General features: G+C 32.7%; 1 protein-coding gene and 1 long non-coding RNA gene across 2 annotated transcripts in view; one reads left to right on the forward strand and one right to left on the reverse strand.

Moving 5' to 3' along the window:
- Positions 1 to 2723, reverse strand: part of LOC128173363 (uncharacterized) — an 86539-nt gene extending 83816 nt beyond the window's left edge. The window contains exons 1-4 of the mRNA XM_052839045.1: positions 2020 to 2723; positions 1614 to 1901; positions 848 to 1126; positions 157 to 462 (exon numbers count right to left, since the gene is read on the reverse strand). Of these exons, the coding sequence (XP_052695005.1) occupies positions 157 to 462; positions 848 to 1126; positions 1614 to 1901; positions 2020 to 2614 (1468 nt within the window). The 5' untranslated portion in view covers positions 2615 to 2723. The remainder of the gene's footprint in view (positions 1 to 156; positions 463 to 847; positions 1127 to 1613; positions 1902 to 2019) is intronic.
- A 258-nt stretch (positions 2724 to 2981) lies between these two features.
- On the forward strand, positions 2982 to 5694 carry LOC128173073 (uncharacterized). The gene is made up of 3 exons (XR_008242425.1): positions 2982 to 3323; positions 4215 to 4264; positions 4866 to 5694. It is a non-coding gene; the product is annotated as an uncharacterized LOC128173073 (long non-coding RNA).
- The last annotated feature ends 13489 nt before the right edge of the window (positions 5695 to 19183 follow it).

Raw genomic sequence — 19183 nt, forward strand, 5'->3', positions numbered from 1 at the left:
TCGTGCACAAAATTTGGGGGAAAAAAAAATAAGAAACAGTACGAAAACAATAAGGTCTTCCGTTGGAAACGGAAGACCTTAATAAGAAACAGTACGATAACTATAAGGTTTTCCGTTGGAAACGGAAGACCTTAACAAGTAAACAAACCAACATACCTCCTGTAACTTGTAAAAATTCTTTGTTGCTCGTGCACTTTCCAAATACATTCCACACAACGACCCGATAATATTGTTGGTCCGTTAAAGTGGCATTCCGTACAAGTAAAAACGGAGAACATGGATCAGTACTGCTCCCAAAGTATTTATTCTTATAAACATCAATAGGATTAAAAGTTGTTCCATCAAGACTGTTCTCCCATTCCACTTTGTCAGGAAGAGGGTATCCAGATAAAAGACAGTCAAATCTAGTATCTGACCCAAAACCAACCTTTGTTGTTGACAGTATCTGTGCACTTGGTATGTCTATAATTAAAAATGCATTCAATTAATGTTTACAGTGTATAAATGACTAGTTCTCGGACATTTAACTTTCATATGTATATCATTTGCTACAGCCCCCCCCCCAAAAAAAAAAATAATAATAAAAAACGCAATATGAATCCGTATCAGTGTGAACAAATCTATTGTTAAGGATTAATGTTAAACAGTTGCACTATTATTATTATTTTCTTCTTTTTACAAAATACCGTTATTAATATTTCCTGTACTGTTTCTAATGGTATTAAATATCTATAAAGATAACCACATTGTATTTAGAAATGACGAATCACCGAATTTAAATTGCTTAAGAATATTACAACATTTAATAGGCATTAATGATAAATATATTTTGCGTATAATTACAAACCTAATTTCACACTCTTTGAAACGGTTCCCGCAGCGTTTGAAACTATACAGGTATATTCTCCTATGTCTTTTTCACCTGGACTTGTAATTGTAATACAATTCTCTGTTGATTGTCCTTCACCATATTTGTTGTTTGACAGATCTAGCGTTAATGAATTCTTTGTCCATCTTATTTTTTCAACATTAGAAGAGTATCCCAAGTCTTTAAACACATAGTGTATAAAAATTTCTTCGTTTTGTGACGTAACTTTTAACTCAAACTCTTCTAAACACGGTGGTTCTATAATGAAGGAAAACTATTTTAGCGAATATAAAATTTGAAGGAAAATAACCTTTGTCATTAGCTGATTTTCCTATACAAATAAAGGAATTGTCACTTTATAACTTCAGTAATTTCAAAATGTTGTATTCTAATTTAAAAGACAAATTCTATTCAATTTTTGCAAACAAATTACATTAAATTGATATCATTGTTGTACCATAACATCAGAAACACCATAACCTAGAAATCAAAAAAATATGTGTGCAGATTTTAATTTCAGTTGATTTAATAAAAATATTAAATAACGTATAGTCTTTTTTTTTCGTCGTTTGATATTTGTCTTTTTTGTAAAGTCACTCAACATAAAAAACCACAAAAACAACAAGCAAAAAAAAAAAAAACAACACAACCCCTAACACTTAAACAATTAACAAAACAAAAAAAAATTTAAAAAAAACCACAAAACTTGTTTCAGGAAGTAAAAACATCCAAAATGATTGAATACCTCCGATTGGATGTAGAAAAAGTTCATTACTAAATATTTTGACGTCTTGATTTCGTGAGATAACCGCTTGATATCTTCCTTCATCTTCCTTACACACGTTGCGGATAATGAGCTGCGTATCGTCACTTCCCCTGTACTTCTCATCTTCTATGTCTATCTGTGTCCTCACCAATCGTTCTACTCTGTCCCAGCTGACTGGCAAATGATCTACTTGTTCTAGTGTAATTGCAGCTATAAAGTGAGCTGTTGTTCCGCAAGGTACGCTTGTTTCCCCACCAATGTAAATTGCTGAAGCAAAATAATAAAATTTTACATTAAATTTTATTATAAGTAAAACGCTTAAAAATGTGATATTGCTTTAGGCAAAGTCCAATGTGATAACATTATTATAAATTGCTTTGTTTACCTCCGGGAAGTTGTCTGCAGGAAATGTACTCTTTAAAAGTCAAAGCTTTTCTTTGTAAATTCAAAATCCTTTGAATGTAGTCGGCGTCAACTCCTTTGCTTGTCGTAAAATCTTGCAATCTAAAAATCATAGATTTTGCAGCCTTCCAGAGCTCCTCAAAGTCGTCGTTTGAGATTTCTGCTGATTCAGTGTGTGCAAAGCATGCGTTTCTGAGCTCTCGAATTCGTTCGATATCGTCCCCAACACTCAGGTCTTTTCTTGTTGGTTTGTTTCCCCATTTGTTTGTTGGTTCCAGTGAAGGACATAGATTCCTTATGAGTTTGTACAGCAAAGTTACATCAAAATCCTTGTAATTAGGATAATCAATCACTATTGGGGATAAGTCAGAGCAACGACACTCTGCCCATTGTTTTGCATTTAGTTTGTGTTCTCCAGTTTTTAACGAATGACATTTTCTTATATTCCTCACTAGCTCATTGGGTTTGACAAATATGTCCAAAATGTCGACAAGGGGAAGTTTGACGATATCAACGCAAAGTATTGAAAAACGAGCAAAATTCAATTGTTTTTGTGATAGTGTTGTCAATGCCATCATCCCAATTGTTGGAATAATTTAACTGTCGTTTTTTTTCACATCTTTGTGTTGGTTAAAAATTTAGTTCTTTTCTTTCTCTTTTCAAATAGTTTTAACGTGTAATTTTTACTGTTCTTTTATCTATAAAAAATAAACAAATTCGTTTTTTTTAATGAAATGTATGTTAACACGCAGATATATTATTTTTTTTCTGTTACTATTTTTATAATAACTGGAAGACCTTAAACATGTAGGGTTTTTCAACAGTACATCTATTTTTTGGGATAGTGCACTGAAAAACAAAAATCAAGAAAATGTTGTTTGTACACCAAATGAATTGTATAGTTTCCTGTTGTTTCATAATGTAACCCTGCAACAAACATTTGCGCAGGACAGATAAGGCAACACATCGTTTTGATATGCTAATGAAGGGATAATGAGTTATGACGTCATAATATACGCCCCGCCTCTGTATTACCATATATAGAACATATACCGAAAACAGCAGTTTAAGCATAAAATACGACTGATTTAATACTTCATAAGCAAAATATAACTACGAATCACTCATGTGTGTTTTTATAAGTTTACAACAATCAGAATATACGAAGAATTTCCATAACGCATCTGTCGTATGGGTGTGAATCTGCGTCCCAAAAGCGCTTGTCAGACGATGTAAACACGTGTAGCTGGTATTCCCGATGATGGCGATCTTTTGATGATTTATCAGGTATGTAGAATAGATATACAGTGTATTTGTAATATACCAGATAGCTCAATAACTATTTTATTGTGATTTTATACTGTTGATGCATTTCTGATCGACTTAATGTGTTGTTTCGTTCAAAACATGAGGAGAGACTGCATTGTTTACATTTAGGCCTATACAATGTACATTGTACATGTAGCTTTATTGCCAGTCCGTTAAATTGTTGATCATTTTCACCAATCGACACGAATCAGTTCATAGTACTTGTACTGACAATATTTAGCTTTACACAGCTGTTTGTTTTTATTTCAATTTGTAAGTAAACAATACAAAGACTGTGTGAAAACAGCTGATTTGATTTTCTGAAAATCAGTACAGTGCAGGCTAAAAGATGCTGATTTCATTTTCTGGAAATTGATGAACAGCTGATCAATAACACCTTTCTACTGTGTTCAAAATTCTTCCATGACAGTTCATTTATATTTTTTACACATTCATCCAGTTGATATATTAAGATGTTTATGCACATTAATTCTTAATTATTACTAGTTTGTTTTTAGAACTTAGTATATTACTACCATAACACTGTTTGTAATCTTGTCACCTGGGTTCATACTTATGATGCTGTACTATTGGTAATAAAAAAAACCCAAATAATAATAAACAAATGACTGCGTGTCTCCATCTGATTTTCTCTAAATAAGGAATCTACATTCATGGTCATATATGGTATTGTTTGTGTAGAATGTGCATATGTAACTTTCAAATAAAATTTGAAGTGTTGGTCATTTTACCCATCCATGCCTAATATATGTAGACCTTTCACAAAAATGTTCAAATTACTGTTGACATGTCCTTATGCATGTAAATTAAATTGTATGACTTCTCATAATTATATTTTGTTATTTGCAGAGTAATTTGAAAAGTGTCACACTGATTTAAAAAAAAGGCTGGAAAAAAATGTAAGTAAATAACATACATGTATAAGTTCAATAATTTATCATTGAAGTAATGACCAATCTGATTATTCTATGAGACAATTCAATTAGAAAAAGTATTTTCAAGTACGAATGGTTTCATTTAATGTTTTAAAATGATTGATATAAACCTATGTTATTTATAAATCTACAATTTTGAATATTGCTCATCAACAATACATGGTATGTTTTAATTCACACTGACTGCACCAGCATTACATAATATCAATCAATCAAATCAGTTGTGTCTGAGAGAGAGAGAGAGAGAGAGAGAGGGAGAGAGAGAGAGAGAGAGAGAGAGAGAGAGAGAGATGCATTTTTAAGGTCAGGCCGGGTAAAATAAAGGGGTGCAATTAAACTAATATCATGCACTTACAGGGGTGAGGATGCGAATAATTTCAAATGGATCAAACTGAAAAGCTGTATTTAAATTTGTGCCATAAATGCACATCTAAACATAATGAAATGTTTATTAAGATAAATAAATTCCATTGACTATCAAATTGTAGAAAATCCTCCATTTCAGTCTTTCAGCCATTTTGATAACAAGTTAAACTTACTGAAATATATATAATTTTCATTTTAGCTGGTACCTGCTTTGTCTTGAGATTTACATAAATGATGTTCTTAATGGTGATCATTTACCAGCATCCTTATCCTGGTGTCATATACAAGATGAAATGATGGAAAGAAAAACCTGAACTTTAGGAACAGGAAGACTGTGTTTTTGAAGAGAGAAGAGGACCAGAACTAAGAAGTCATACAATAAACACATTGACATCATAAAAAGAAATTGCAATTTTGAGTTTGCATGCATATGTCAGGTTTAAATGTTGTCACGGAATTTTTTTTTCAGAAAGTCCCTTTATCTTCTTGAATTAATAAAACAAATGAACCAATTATAATTGTTTCTATATATATAATTTTGTTTGAGAAGTGGAAAGGGGATGGTATGTAAATGGGCGGGAGAGAGAGTCTCTCACATAGGAGAATTCAGACTTATTTAAATTCAATATATTGATGTGAACCAAAAATGGCTTTTGATCGCCTTGTTGCAGGAATTACACACTCTCTTTCCTTTCTCGGTAATGAGAAATGAGCGTTTAGAATTTATTTTGTGAATGAATAGATATGCTAACCCTCCCCCTCTCCTTAATCTTAATCATTCTGCATGTGTTGAATAAAAATAAAAGTCAATTTTAATGAGTGTTTAAATTCGAAATTACAAGTCTAACATGTGTAATACAAAGGTGAATACTGTTGATTGCTTATGGGGGATGGGAAAAGGCCTCATACATGGGCAGATCTACATGTATAGTCCCCGTGGCAAATTCTAATTTAATTCACAATTTACATAGTAAAACACCATGGTACCTGGCCCCTGGCAAACAGAATAAAGTTACCCCTTTGAACCCCCTCCCAAGAATAATATTAACAGACCCAATCAGTGCTATAGAATATGCAGTCATTGGGCAAAGGCTGCACATAAATAATGAAAAAAATACTCCATATCCTATTTTTAAATATATATTATGAGAACAATTTCGTTAGTATATTAATATCAGGGGCTTCATTTGTCTCTGTTGACATCTAATCCCTCAAATAATTGTGTACACTTAGCTCTTTATATATTTTTCTCCCATTACTGAAAAAATATTAAGAAACCAATAACCAAGAGAACTGATACACAACGGTTTTTTGTTTACATCCATGATACAACAGAGGAAATGCGGACGATTCATCGTAGCCATCTTGTCTCTTTTAAAATAAATAAAACAGAAGCACTATGTTTAAATAACCATTTACATAATGTACTGTTGAAATATATCTTAAAATTAATTCGGATTATGTGATAAAATGACATCGCGCCTATATCAAAAGAGTTATCGCTCAAAGAGTTACCTCCCCTTTTGGGATCACTTGTGCGTTTGAAATGTGTATTGATTTGAGAGGACTTCTAGATTTAGAAATTAAATGCAAAAGTTCAAGTGCAAGACGGCTATAGATATTATTAAACTTGGTATGATTTTCTTCCCTTTTACGGGTTCTTTGTAAAAACTGATGCTCATTTGTTGAGAGATGAAGGTTTACTATGTAATTTTAATGAAAATATACAAAAATGCTCTATTTTAGGAACAAGTAGCCAGTTTTTAAAGAAATTTACATAACTAGTAAACTTTACAACTGAATGAGCATTGATTTCTATGATGTATGGATAATTTTGAATATGTTGCCATATTACTTACTCTTAAATTTCTTTGTCTTGCCCTTGAACTTTTTGTCTCATTTTAGCATTGACGATTTTTTTCTAAAAGACGCCCACGTGACCCTAAAAAGTCACGTGACCGACAAATTTAGACATGGTCAAGTAAAGGAGAGCCATATCTTTACAATAACACCCAAAATAGTTTAGAACTACTCATTATGCAGAAATGAATAGACAAAAGCAAAACGACCTCCTTTTACTGCTGTTTTATAGCAAAATGTTGCCTTAACTGTCCTGCGTGCACATTTGTAATAAATAAAAAATACAATTGGCCTAACGCATAATAGTTTGCACTTGAATTAAGATACAGTACCCGCAACGTTATGTTTTACAATCCTATACTATCGTATCGTGTATCAATTCTATCGTAATGTGTGTGTATACTGTACTATCGTGCGTTAATTTTATCCTATCGTGCGTTAATCCTATCCTATCGTGCGTACATACTGTTCTATCGTGCGGTTATCGTATCCTATCGTGCGTTAACCCTATCAGGAACATTTTAACATTTTTACCTGTACATCGAATACGTTAAATCGTACGCGTAGTGTAACTGTACTTGCATAAACATATGCCATTTGATATAAAGAGGATACCTACATGTATACTGTGTGATTATATCTTTGCTTTATCCAACTCGTTGAAATGGTGTTTATATTCGCAAAGCTTGCCGGCCGAATATAATCATTTCAACAAGTTGGATAAAGCAAATATAAAATCACATATTTATAGATGTTCTATTTATCTCATACAATTTGATTTAAATTATGAAGCTTTTGAGAAAGTCCCTTCTATGACCCGGATGAATTTTTTACAAAGATTAAAAGCGATGATGCAACGTTGTGTTATGCGGTTAATGTGACCTTGCGCAATACAATATAGTACGTCATTTCTGAGACAGATTTAACTATTTTGAAGTAAAGTTTCACTGATATAAACCTTGAAATATTTTTTAGCTCTAAATAATTTTTCTTAGAGATTATTCACTTGATTAAAGGAAATACTGTTCAGAAGACTTAAATAATCAAGTTTGTTGACATACACATAGTTGGGAATGCTCGTTAGTTTGAATTGACTCGAACGAGGAACAGTTGTTGATGTTTTATAAAACAAACACTAGACTAATGATTCGAAATCGAAAATAGTGATTAAGGATGCTTACTGGTGGTGGAATCAAAGTCTTATGAAACATTATTTCGGTTAGTTCTTCTATATAAACACAACCAGTACACTTTGTTTCCATCGCATCGTCAGGATGATCTCCTCGATAGTTAACGTAATTTGCAGTTTTATAAACTACAGAAAGCAAATTGAAAGTTGGAATGGGGCTAAACATTTAAAACAAATCTTGACAAACAAGAAGCCCCCACCCACAATAGCTCCCCCTTCCCTTGTCCCGACGCCTGTGCTACGCAGTTATATGTTTTCCTTCATACTTGTAATTTAATTCTTCGTTTTTGTAGTAGAAATAGTTAAGTTGAAAATATACTAGCAATACTTCGAAAATATGTCACTGAAGCGTTCAAGCGAGAGGCTGTGTCAGAAATATTTCGGACCGGAAGTATTTGATAAAGCATCAGCCGTTTGATATAGCAAAGGTTTATCACACGGGTAATATACACCACACGTATAAGATAAAATTCGTTGATTTTTTTTTTGCAATATATTTTACAGAAAAAAATATTCATGAAATAATTTATATTTCATCAAATCAGAGTTGTATATTAATTGAACCCATTATTTTCCATTTGATATTTGATTTCCGTCTGAAATGTTCCCGGCATTTAGGTAGGCTTAGTGGTTATGAAAACAATAATAACAAATCGTACGCGGAATGTATATTTGCGTAAATATGTATTAAACTTGTATGTAATATATTTTGTTTTAATGCATCATTTTCTTATACAAAAAGAACTATTTTTATGATAGATTTTATATTTACTTTGAACAACAGTCGGATTTTTTTTATAATAGAACCAGCTATTTTCTGTGTGATTTGATCTCAGGCTGAAATATTCGCGGCGATCGTCTAGGGTGTTTGGTAAAGAAAAAAATGTTAACGATGCAGAAAATTATTTGAACATTTAAGCTAATAAAAATTTTACTGGTCATTTTTATACATTATATGAATAATAAACGACGACTAACAACTAGGTAATTGTTACTAAAAAGAAATTCTACATAAATCTTTTCTTGGACGTGTTCCTTTTCAAATTCTGCCATTATCAGTTCATTCGAGAAGACCATTTAAAGCTATTATACGTTTATAATGAACATCGTTTATCCTTTCATATCGTGTATCAATTTTATCCTATTGTGCGTGTATATTGTTCTATCATGCGTTAATAATATCCTACCGTTCTTGAATCCTCTTCTATCGTTTACATTCGAAAAAATTGCGGTTCTGGTACTGTAATATAATAAACAGGTATCTTTTCAATAACAAGTAATCGTAATTCAAAATGTTCGTTGCCTTTACAATAACTTGTTACACCATAATACCACAAACACATTATTCTTATGGCACATAATTCAGCATATCGATGTTTTGCTTCACCCGTTTGGCACCGCAAAATCAAAGTGTGTTCAATTTGGAATAAAATAAACGCAATTAATTTATTTAAGTGCGTAAAATTTGAGACCAAGTCAACGCACTTTAATGTTGGTTTTATTTTGTATCATTTTTAGGTGTCTTATGGGTGTACATCAACATATTTTACTTACAAAACATTAAATGCACATTGGAAAAAATGTATTAATTAAAAATAATGACTTCGTTCTTAAATGATTTCATTTTATTCAGATTCAATGTTTATATTGCTTTTTATATTAAACACTCTTTTATATGGTCTAGCATCATTGATTAAAATAAAGGGTACAACCAATAATATATTTATAATAGTATCAATAACTTGAAGAATGCATCCGCAACATCTTTCATTACCAAATATTTTATCTTAAACTTATATTTATCTCATACTTGTGCTGTATGCAACACCTGTGATAAAGCTTTGCTGTACATTTTACACTTTACTCTGTAAAGGTTAATTTTTAATCTGTGAGGTATAATGTAAAATTTTACAAAATATTCCGTAAAATTATCACTTTCATCGGCAAATTTACACTTCAATTATGAAAATTTACACTATAATATGTACAATTTTATCTATAAAATTCACACACTAATCTGTAAAATTCACACATTAATCTGTGACATTGACACTTCATTCCTTAAAATTTACACATGATATGTAAATTATACACTTATACACTTTAAATTTCGCACTTTAATCCTTTAAACTCACACCTTAATCTGTTTATTAGTCACACCAATCTGTAAAATCAAGTCTTTAAAGTATATAATTAACACTTCAATGTGTAGATTATACACTTTAATCAGTTAAATTTATACTTAATGCTGTTAATTTTACCCATTAGTCTGTGAATTAACAGAGATAAAAGTGTAAAATTCACACTTCAATCTATAAAATTCACACTCTTATCTTTAAAATTTACACATTAATCTGTGAACTGTAAAATTTACACATCAATCTGTAAATTATACACATTAATATCTTAAATATACTCTGTAAAATTCAGACTTTTATTTCTTGATTTTAAACATCAATCTGTAAAATTCACACTTTAAAGTGTACAATTCACACTTTAATATGTTAATTTTACACTTTAAACTGTAAAATTTACACTGAATTCTAAATTACACACTTTATTAAGTAAGTTGTACGCTTTAGTCTCTGAATGTTACTGTTGAATCTGTATATTCACACTTCAATATGTAAATTTTACACTTAAAAAAGTGAAGAGATTACACTTTATCCAGTAAAATTGACCTACAGGCAACGCTGATCCCGTGTTTCCCGGGCCCCGTCACGGTATAAACACATCGAGGTGATCGGCCAGGTGAGACAGGTATACCGCGTTCCCATCACGGTAAACTCATCATCTACCTGTCCCCGCCACGGTAAATTTATCGCTGGAAAAGTATCGTATAAAAGCGGGAGTTATCTCCCCGAATGACAAATAAATTGCATGTTTCTTTATATCTAATGACGATATTTAACCAGATTTTGACAGAAATTATAATCAAAATACTTGGAGTCTTTTTTACTATTTTTTTTTAATTTAATAGCTATTAAATAAATTATTTAAATATTTAATTTAATACTTGTGCAGCAATTGCAAATAAAATATTTTCGAATCCATTATCATATTTTAAGAAGGTTGTTAAATTAAAAATTATCATGCAATTATTTTAATTGACAATAAAATTATAAATGTGTACGCAGTGTGATTATGTTTTCTTAACAAATAATTGGTCCGCCTACATTTGTATAGTTTGTTGTTGAAGTCCATGCGTGTCAACTAATGATGAGCAAGTGATTAAAAATTAGGGCTTCCTATAAAATTACCAACCCGGTATTTTTAGCACGTTCCGTTCATTTCTTATAATGTCTTCTACGTGTAAAGAATATTTTTTGTGAATTCACGTTTTAGTGAATTTGTGTTGCGTTACTTAAAGTATGGCTCGTCGTTTGTCATTGTGCGAGGATTCCCACTTTTTAATATGTTACGTTTGCGACGACTATCTTTAAGTGCGAAGCCGTGTGTTCTTCAAGACTCAGTCTGACTTGAATATTCAGTGTGGAAATGAGTATGACGTTCAGTGGGGCCGGCCTGAGAAAGTCGATCGAGCTGAGGTCTTGCATGCTGGATGTGAGCAGGACATGAGGGCCAAGCTGCGAGAGATGGAATATACCGAGTGTCTACTAGCCTCTCCTTGCACATCAACTTCTTTGCCACCTTCGAATACTCCCCATCGTAATGCACAAAATCAAATTAACGTGTATCTCTCTGAACTGAATTATAACAAATAGAGAGTACGGAGCCTTAGAGATACCCAGAGTTGCATAAAATTATGTAATCTAAAGATATTGTGGGTATCCCTTGTCATGTTGTCGTGATGGTGTACCAGCTACCCGCCGTGCGGAGGTGAGCGTTCGCTCGCGACCGAGCCCCCCCCCCCCTCTCTCTCTCTCTCAACAGAATAACTAGATCCTTTTTTTGAGAAGGAAATGTTAAATGTTGTTAAACAGTTCTTATGTTCTTACACATTTCAAAGAAATTAAGCACGTGTTTTGAAAGTTCTGCTGTTGATATTTCATGTCGATAAAAAAACATCTCTCTCTCTCTCTCTCTCTCTCTTTCTCTCTCTCTCTCTCTCTCTCTCTCTCTCTCTCTCTCTCTTGTAAGGTGTTGTGCGATTTGACGAAGCCGTACACGATATAGACTTTTTTTGTCGTGAATTGGTGTAAAAACCCTCAAGGGCATTTCGTTTTCTACCCTGAGTTTGTTAATCACTACATGTATACACAGAAAATGATCATGACTTAAAAATTATATGTATGCACAGGAAACGCATACTGACTTAACACGTTATAATTCCAATTGCTTTAACGCAGCACAAACTTTATATATGAATGAAAATTTTATTATTGAATGGAAAAATAGATTTGTTAGTTGATTCCCGACATTTGTTCAATTCTCAATTTAAAACATACACATGTATTGACAGTTTACGGCGCTTTGGGTGTCAACTTATAAAATGAGAAGATGAAATGAAAATATTTAATTCTAAGATTGTTATATAAACAGGATTATCAACTAATAGAAATAATAACTGAGATAAGGAATTTAATGCATAAAAGTAGTTATTTTTGAAGTGCTCCCGGTGACAACCGGAAGTTATGACGAACAAATCAAAATATTTTAAACACATCCACAGCTATAGGTCTATCATCCCACACAGTTTTGATGTTTAAGTCTTTACCGTCTTTGAGATCTCGATGATACAAGCTTTTTCGACGCAGGACAGGAAACGGACAAACGGAAGTGTTCAATGTAAATTGTATAAAATATTTTTTGTATACTTGCCCTTTGAACTTTATTTTTCATCGACCACACTACAAATATCAAAGGAAAAAAGTTAAACTGATAAACATTTCGATTTGTTTGAACTCTTCCTGTGTGGACCGGAAGTGACGGAAGACAAAACGAAACCGGTTAAACACATATTCAATCAAATGTAGATCATCCATGAACGTTTCGTTCTTTGATCACTTATAGTTTCTGAGATCTGGTTCGTACAAAATGTGTTTCATAAAAGCTACCTGAGATATTTGAGATATCTCACCGGAAATAGAATGTTTCTGTTGAGTTAACATTGCATAGATAACCTATTTATAGATTAATACTTACATATTAAATTTATTGAAAAGAAATTAAATGCGTAAAAATGGTTATTTTTTATGTGCTCCCGGTGACAACCGGAAGTAACGACGAACAACACAAAATAGTTTAAACACATCTACAGCTACATGTATAGGTCTATCATCCCACAAAGTTTTTATGTTTAAGTCTTTACCGTTTCTGAGATCTCGTTGATACAAGCTTTTTCAACGCGGGACAGGAAACGGACGACCGGAAATGATTTTTGACAAAATGAAAAAAAGCCTCGAGATATTGTCATTATCGTTCATTCCAGAAAATTTCACAAAAATCTATCCAGCCATCTCTGAGAAATCTTGTGGGAAAAAAAGGAAACAAAATTAATAATAACTAGACACGATCTTGGGCAACAAGGAGGTCTTCCGTCCGCTGAAGACGGAAGACCCTAATAATAAAAGACTGTTTTTGTCTAAATCTTTATTAAAGAGTGTTTTTCAACTTGTACTACAGTCCAACACACTTTTATGTTGAATATTTTAGTTAGAAAATTAGATAAAAATGAGAGAAAGAACTAGAGAGAAAGAACAAATCTTGGCCCCGGCGAGATTAGAACAAACAGCCTTTGCAGGTGTCTCAAAACATGGCTGACGCGAAATAATTCCCGAATTTGTCTTTGATTTTTGGGAGTTTCCGCCCGGGAGAGGAGCTGAGTTTTTGTATGAGATGAAAAACAACGTGTGAGATGCCTGACTATTCAGGTTTGGTAACAGTGCGAGGTCATTTGAAATATTGATGCGTGTTTGTGTCTGGAGGGGGGGGGGTGTGTGAAAAGACCCGAGCTTGATTTTCGTCTTAAATAAATCGAAAATAGAATTTTGAGGTGTGAATCTCGGATTCAGTTAACAACAATTAGGGGAAGTCCTAAAACAATGACTGATGCATTTTAACCATGTATTTCAGTGTTGAGAATGTTTTTTCGTGTCGTTTACTATTATGTTTGACTGTTTTATTTCAGCTGGATTGATAAAATCTTTATAAATGTAGAAATAACGAAATCAGTAACACGTAAATTTATTCGGTAAAAATTTGATGACAGTAATTTCCACAGTTCTAACATTCATAAGTAGTTCACACGCTATTGTAGATACAGACTAAACGAAAAGCAAGAAATATGCAGGCAACAGAAATATTGGGCGGCTGCTTTTATCCCTTGTATTGTGTACTGTCCCCGTACAGGTTATACTCGCCGCTTGATCTCAGGAATTTCTTCTGAATTGTTCAATCCGCTGCATAATTTTTGAAATATAAATGATTAAAATTTTGGACTTTTGACCCCCAAAAAAGCCGTAATAACGTTACATATGAGAAAATCGTCATGCTGTTGGACTACATAACTGTAAGATAAACATATTTGCTTCTATAATTTATAACAAAATATCCCTCGGCGAAGAACTATAGATCAAAGATTTTAGAGCCCTCTAGGTCCCTAACTTTAGGGGCCAGACCCTTTATCTTGGTACCAAATGAAAGGTCATTTGATTTAAAAGATCAACAATATTTAGAAATTTGTTACCGTTTTTGTGATTTATGAGAAAAAAGAAACGTTTTAAGGGCCGGTCCCTTATCTCCCTATTGGGGCCGCTGAACTAAATTTTGAAGGTTGCATGTTGTTAATTACATCATTTTTAGCATCTTTTCTTCTATACCGCATTTCAAGATATTTTTCCTTTTTGAGATATAGGTGATCACAGTTTTGGACTTTTGACCCCCTAAAAAGTCTTAATTACGTAACACATGAAAAAATCGTTCTGCTGTCGGGCTTTATAACTGTAAGACAAACCTATTAGCTTCTATAATTTAATACAAAATATCCCTCGGTAAAGAGCTATAGATAACATACTTTAGAGCCATCTAGGTTCCTTATATATGGGGCCAGCCCCTTTGTCTTGGTATCAAATGAAAGGTCTTGTAAATTTAAACGTTTTTTACATTACATGTTTCAATAAAATATTTTCCAGAAAAGAGATAAAGAAAAAAAACCCAAAAATTTACGATGCTTTTTTATGTCAATTTTCGAGCCCTAGCGAGCTTTAACGCTAGAAGTGCTAGACATATAAAACAACAATCATGCAAATCTTCAATCTTTCTTATACCAACCGTAAAAAATTCCGCTTTATATCTCTTATAGTTTAGGAGAACGTCCGCAGACAAAATACCCATATACGAATTAAAGAAATCTCAATATTTAAAAAAACGGATGTGACGTCATTAACGCAAAAAATTTGCTATCAGGTGGAGACCACTATCAATCACACCTGCAAATTTGATGGAGATCGGCCGAGCGCTTTCTGACAAATCACGTGCACAAAAATGGGAAGAAATAAAGATAAAAAACTAGATTCGATCTCGTTGCGAGCAACGAGTGGGTCTTCCGTCCAATTTTTGAATAGATTAGATTAAACTTATTAATTCAAAGATAAAATCGTAGATCTAAGCGAAAAATAGAGAAAAAAAATTTGCGGCACTCGGGGCTTGAACCCGGGTCGCCTGGGCCATGTCCATGACTCTATCGACTGAGCTACTCGGACTCTCGCTTCAGAACTTGGACGCTTAATTTCTCGAGAATGCCTTGATCGATTTTAAAACAAATTACATATTCTAAATCAGTGAAAAGGTCACTATAAGGTGTAAAAATTTCAAAAAAAAATATCAAAAAATAAATTCAATTTTTGAAATTTCCTTCCGGTGACGACTGGAAGTGACGGCAGACATTTTCTATACCGAGGTACACCAGAAAAACGGTAGTTCTATCATATCTAAAAATTTCAGCTCTATATCTTTACTTGTTTTTGAGAAACCTGACAGACAATTTGACTTTAAAAAATCGTTTTTTGACAATAACTTCCGACCGGAAGTAAATTTTCAAAAAAATATCACGGCGGTACAAACTTCAGATAGCGAGGCATCATCAGTGAAAATTTGAATGCAATCGGTCGAGCCATTTTTGAGAAATCGTCTGCACAAAATGTGTAAGGAAAAAAAGAATAATAACTAGACACGATCTCGGTACGAGTAACGAGTAGGTCTTCCGTTCAATTTTTAAACGATAGCATTAAAATATCAATGAAATTTCAGAATTCCCCTCAACCACTACCTTTCAGAAAATGTAAACGATTGTCATTATCCTTTAAAATGCTTAACAAAGAGTTTTGCTTTTTCTCATACAGAACATTAAAGATTTAAGATTTTTGTCCCCTAAAATCCCTAATTACGTCATAAATGGGTTTGCAAATGAGTTTTACAAACTGATATTGTTACGATCAATAACTTTCTTCCTACAATGCATTACAAAATCTGTATCGTTTTTAAGTTATCTGTAATAGAGTTTACGACAGTCTTGCCCCTAATTAAAGGGGCCAGCCCCTTTTTCTTGAGTTCATTCGAAAGGTCTCACGAATTATAACATTTTTTGTTCTTACACTTATCTAGAATTGTTGTTCATTTTATAATTACAAATGATAGAATATTTTAGGGGCCAGCCCTCTAGATCCTTAATGGGAACAGACATTGGTGTTTTGATTAATGGAATCGATTAGAATCATCAATACAGATATTTTCTCTTCTACAATGCTTAACAAAATATGTCTCCTTCTCTAGATATATTGCGTCAAAGCTTCAGTACTTTGGCCCCTTAAAATCCCTAATTACATAATAAATGGACGTGGCAATGATTTTTCTGATAGATATTGTTACGATCAACAACTTTGCTTCTATAATGCATTACAAAATTTGTATCGGTTTTACGTTATCTGTAATAGAGTTTACGAGTGACTTGGCCCCTAATTTAAGGGGCCAGCACCTTTTTCTTTAGTTCATTCGAAAGGTCTCACGAATACAAACATTTTTTGTTCTTACAACTATCTAAAATTGTTTTTCATTTTTGAGATACAAATGATTGAATATTTTAGGGGCCAGCCCTATAGATCCTTAATGGGGACAGATATTGGCGTTTTGATTAGTGGAATTGATTATTAATATTAAGACAGACATTTTCTCGTCTATAATACTAAAGAAAATATGTCTCCTTCTCTAGATATATCGTGACAAAGTTTAAGTACTCTGGCCCCTAAAAAACCTAAATTACGTCATAAATGGGCGTGGCAATAATTTTTTCTGATAGGTATTGTTACGATAAACAACTTTGCTTCTATAATGCATTACAAAATCTTTATCATTTTTAAGTTATTTCTAATAGAGTTTACGAGTGTATTGGCCCCTAATTTAAGGGGCCAGCCCCTTTTTCCTGATTTTGTTGTAAAGAACTTTTGAGTCTCTACCACTTTTGTTATACATGTCTTAACAAAATATCAACTGATAAAAAGATACAGATCAAAACGTATGAAAATTTTGGATAAAAATTCGTACCCAATTTTCGAGCCCAGGCGAGCTCCAAGAAATGGCGCCACTGGCGAAAAACAAAATAATAGTGCACAACTTCAGACTATAGACTACCTATCCTGAAATTTTCATAGTCATATCTCTGATAGTTTCTGAGATCAGCTATGCACAAAATAGGTCGTAAAAAAACTACAAAATGGCCGATAAATCGGTACCGGAAGTGACGACAACAAAAATTTCAAAAACATATAAAATTCAGATCATAACTCATTATCTCTGAAAAAATGACTGAAATCGGCTGAATAGTTTTCAAGAAATCGCGTGCACATAATGTGGAAAAAATAATAATAACTAGATACGACCTCGTTACGAGTAACGAGTAGGTCTTCCGTCCGATTTTTTTTTTTTAGATAAAATGATACCATGAGATATCGATACAATTTCAAAATTACCCCCCCCCCCCCAAAAAAAAAAAAAAAATTGAAGATAAAGAATAAAAACCCTAATTACGTCAGACATGGGCCTGACGATGACTCTTTCAAACCGATAATGTAGAGATCAACAACTTTGATTTTTATAATGCATAACAAAATATTTATCGTTTTCAAGTTATTCGTAATAGAATTTACGAGTCTCTTGGTCCCTAATTAAAGGGACCAGCCCCTTTTTCTTGATTTTATTGGATAGAACTTTTGATTCTCTACTACTTTTGTTCTATATGTCTTGTCAAAATATCAACTGATAAAAAGATACTGATCAAAACATATGGAAATTTTGATTCGAAATCTGTACCCCATTTTTGTGCCTAAGCGAGCTCCAAGGAATAGCGCCACTGGTGCAAAACAACTATATAGTGCACAACTTCAAACCATGCTCTACCTATCCTGAAAATTTCAAAGTCATATCTCTTATAGTTTCTGAGATCAACTCTGCACAAAATTGGTCGTAAAAAATTACAAAATCGACCGTAAATCCGGACCGGAAGTGACGACGACAAAAAATTCAAAAACATATAAAATTCAGATAATTTCCCTTCATCTGTGAAAAAATTGTTCAGATCGGTTGAGTAGTTTTCGAGAAATCGCGTCCACAAAATTTGGGAAAAAAAAATAATAATAAACAGTACGAAAACAATAAGGTCTTCCGTTGGAAACGGAAGACCTTAATAATAACTAGATACGATCTCGTTACGAGTAACGAGTAGGTCTTCCGTTCAATTTTTTAAACGATTCTATTAAAATATCAATGAAATTTCAAAATTCTCCCTCAACCACTTCCTTTTAGATAATGTATACGATTGTCAATATCCTTTAAAATGCTTAACAAAGAGTTTTGCTTTTTAACATACAGCACATTAAAGATTTAAGATTTTAGTCTCCTAAAATCTCTAAATACGTCATCAATGGGTTTGGAAATGAGTTTTACAAACTGATATTGCTGCGATCAACAACTTTGTTTTTATAATGCATTACAAAATCTTGATCATTTTTAACGTATGAGTAATAGAGTTTAGGAGTCTATTGGCCCCTAATTTTAGGGGCCAGCCCCTTTTTCTTGATTTTATACGAAAGGTCTCATGAATACTAACATTTTTGGTTCTTAAATCCATCTGAAATTGATGTTTACTTTTGAGATACAAATGATCGAATATTTTAGGGGCCAGCCCTCTAGATTCTTAATGGGGACAGAAATTCGTATTTTGATAAGTAGAATCAATTTAAATCATTTAATCAATTATTTTCTCTTCTTTGATGTCTAACAAAATATGTATACTTCTCTAGTTATTTTTCGTCAAAATTTTAGTACTTTGGGCCCTAAAAATCCCTAATTACGTAATAAATGGCCGTGGCAATGATTTTTTCAAATAGATATTGGTACGATCAACAACTTTGCTTCTATAATGCATTACAAAATCTTTATCGTTTTTAAGTTATTTGTAATAGAGTTAACGAGTGCCTTGGCCCCTAAAAAAAGGGGCCAGCCCCTTTTTCTTG

The sequence above is a fragment of the Crassostrea angulata genome, chromosome 2, assembly GCF_025612915.1.
Source record: "Crassostrea angulata isolate pt1a10 chromosome 2, ASM2561291v2, whole genome shotgun sequence".
NCBI lineage: Eukaryota > Metazoa > Mollusca > Bivalvia > Ostreida > Ostreidae > Magallana > Magallana angulata.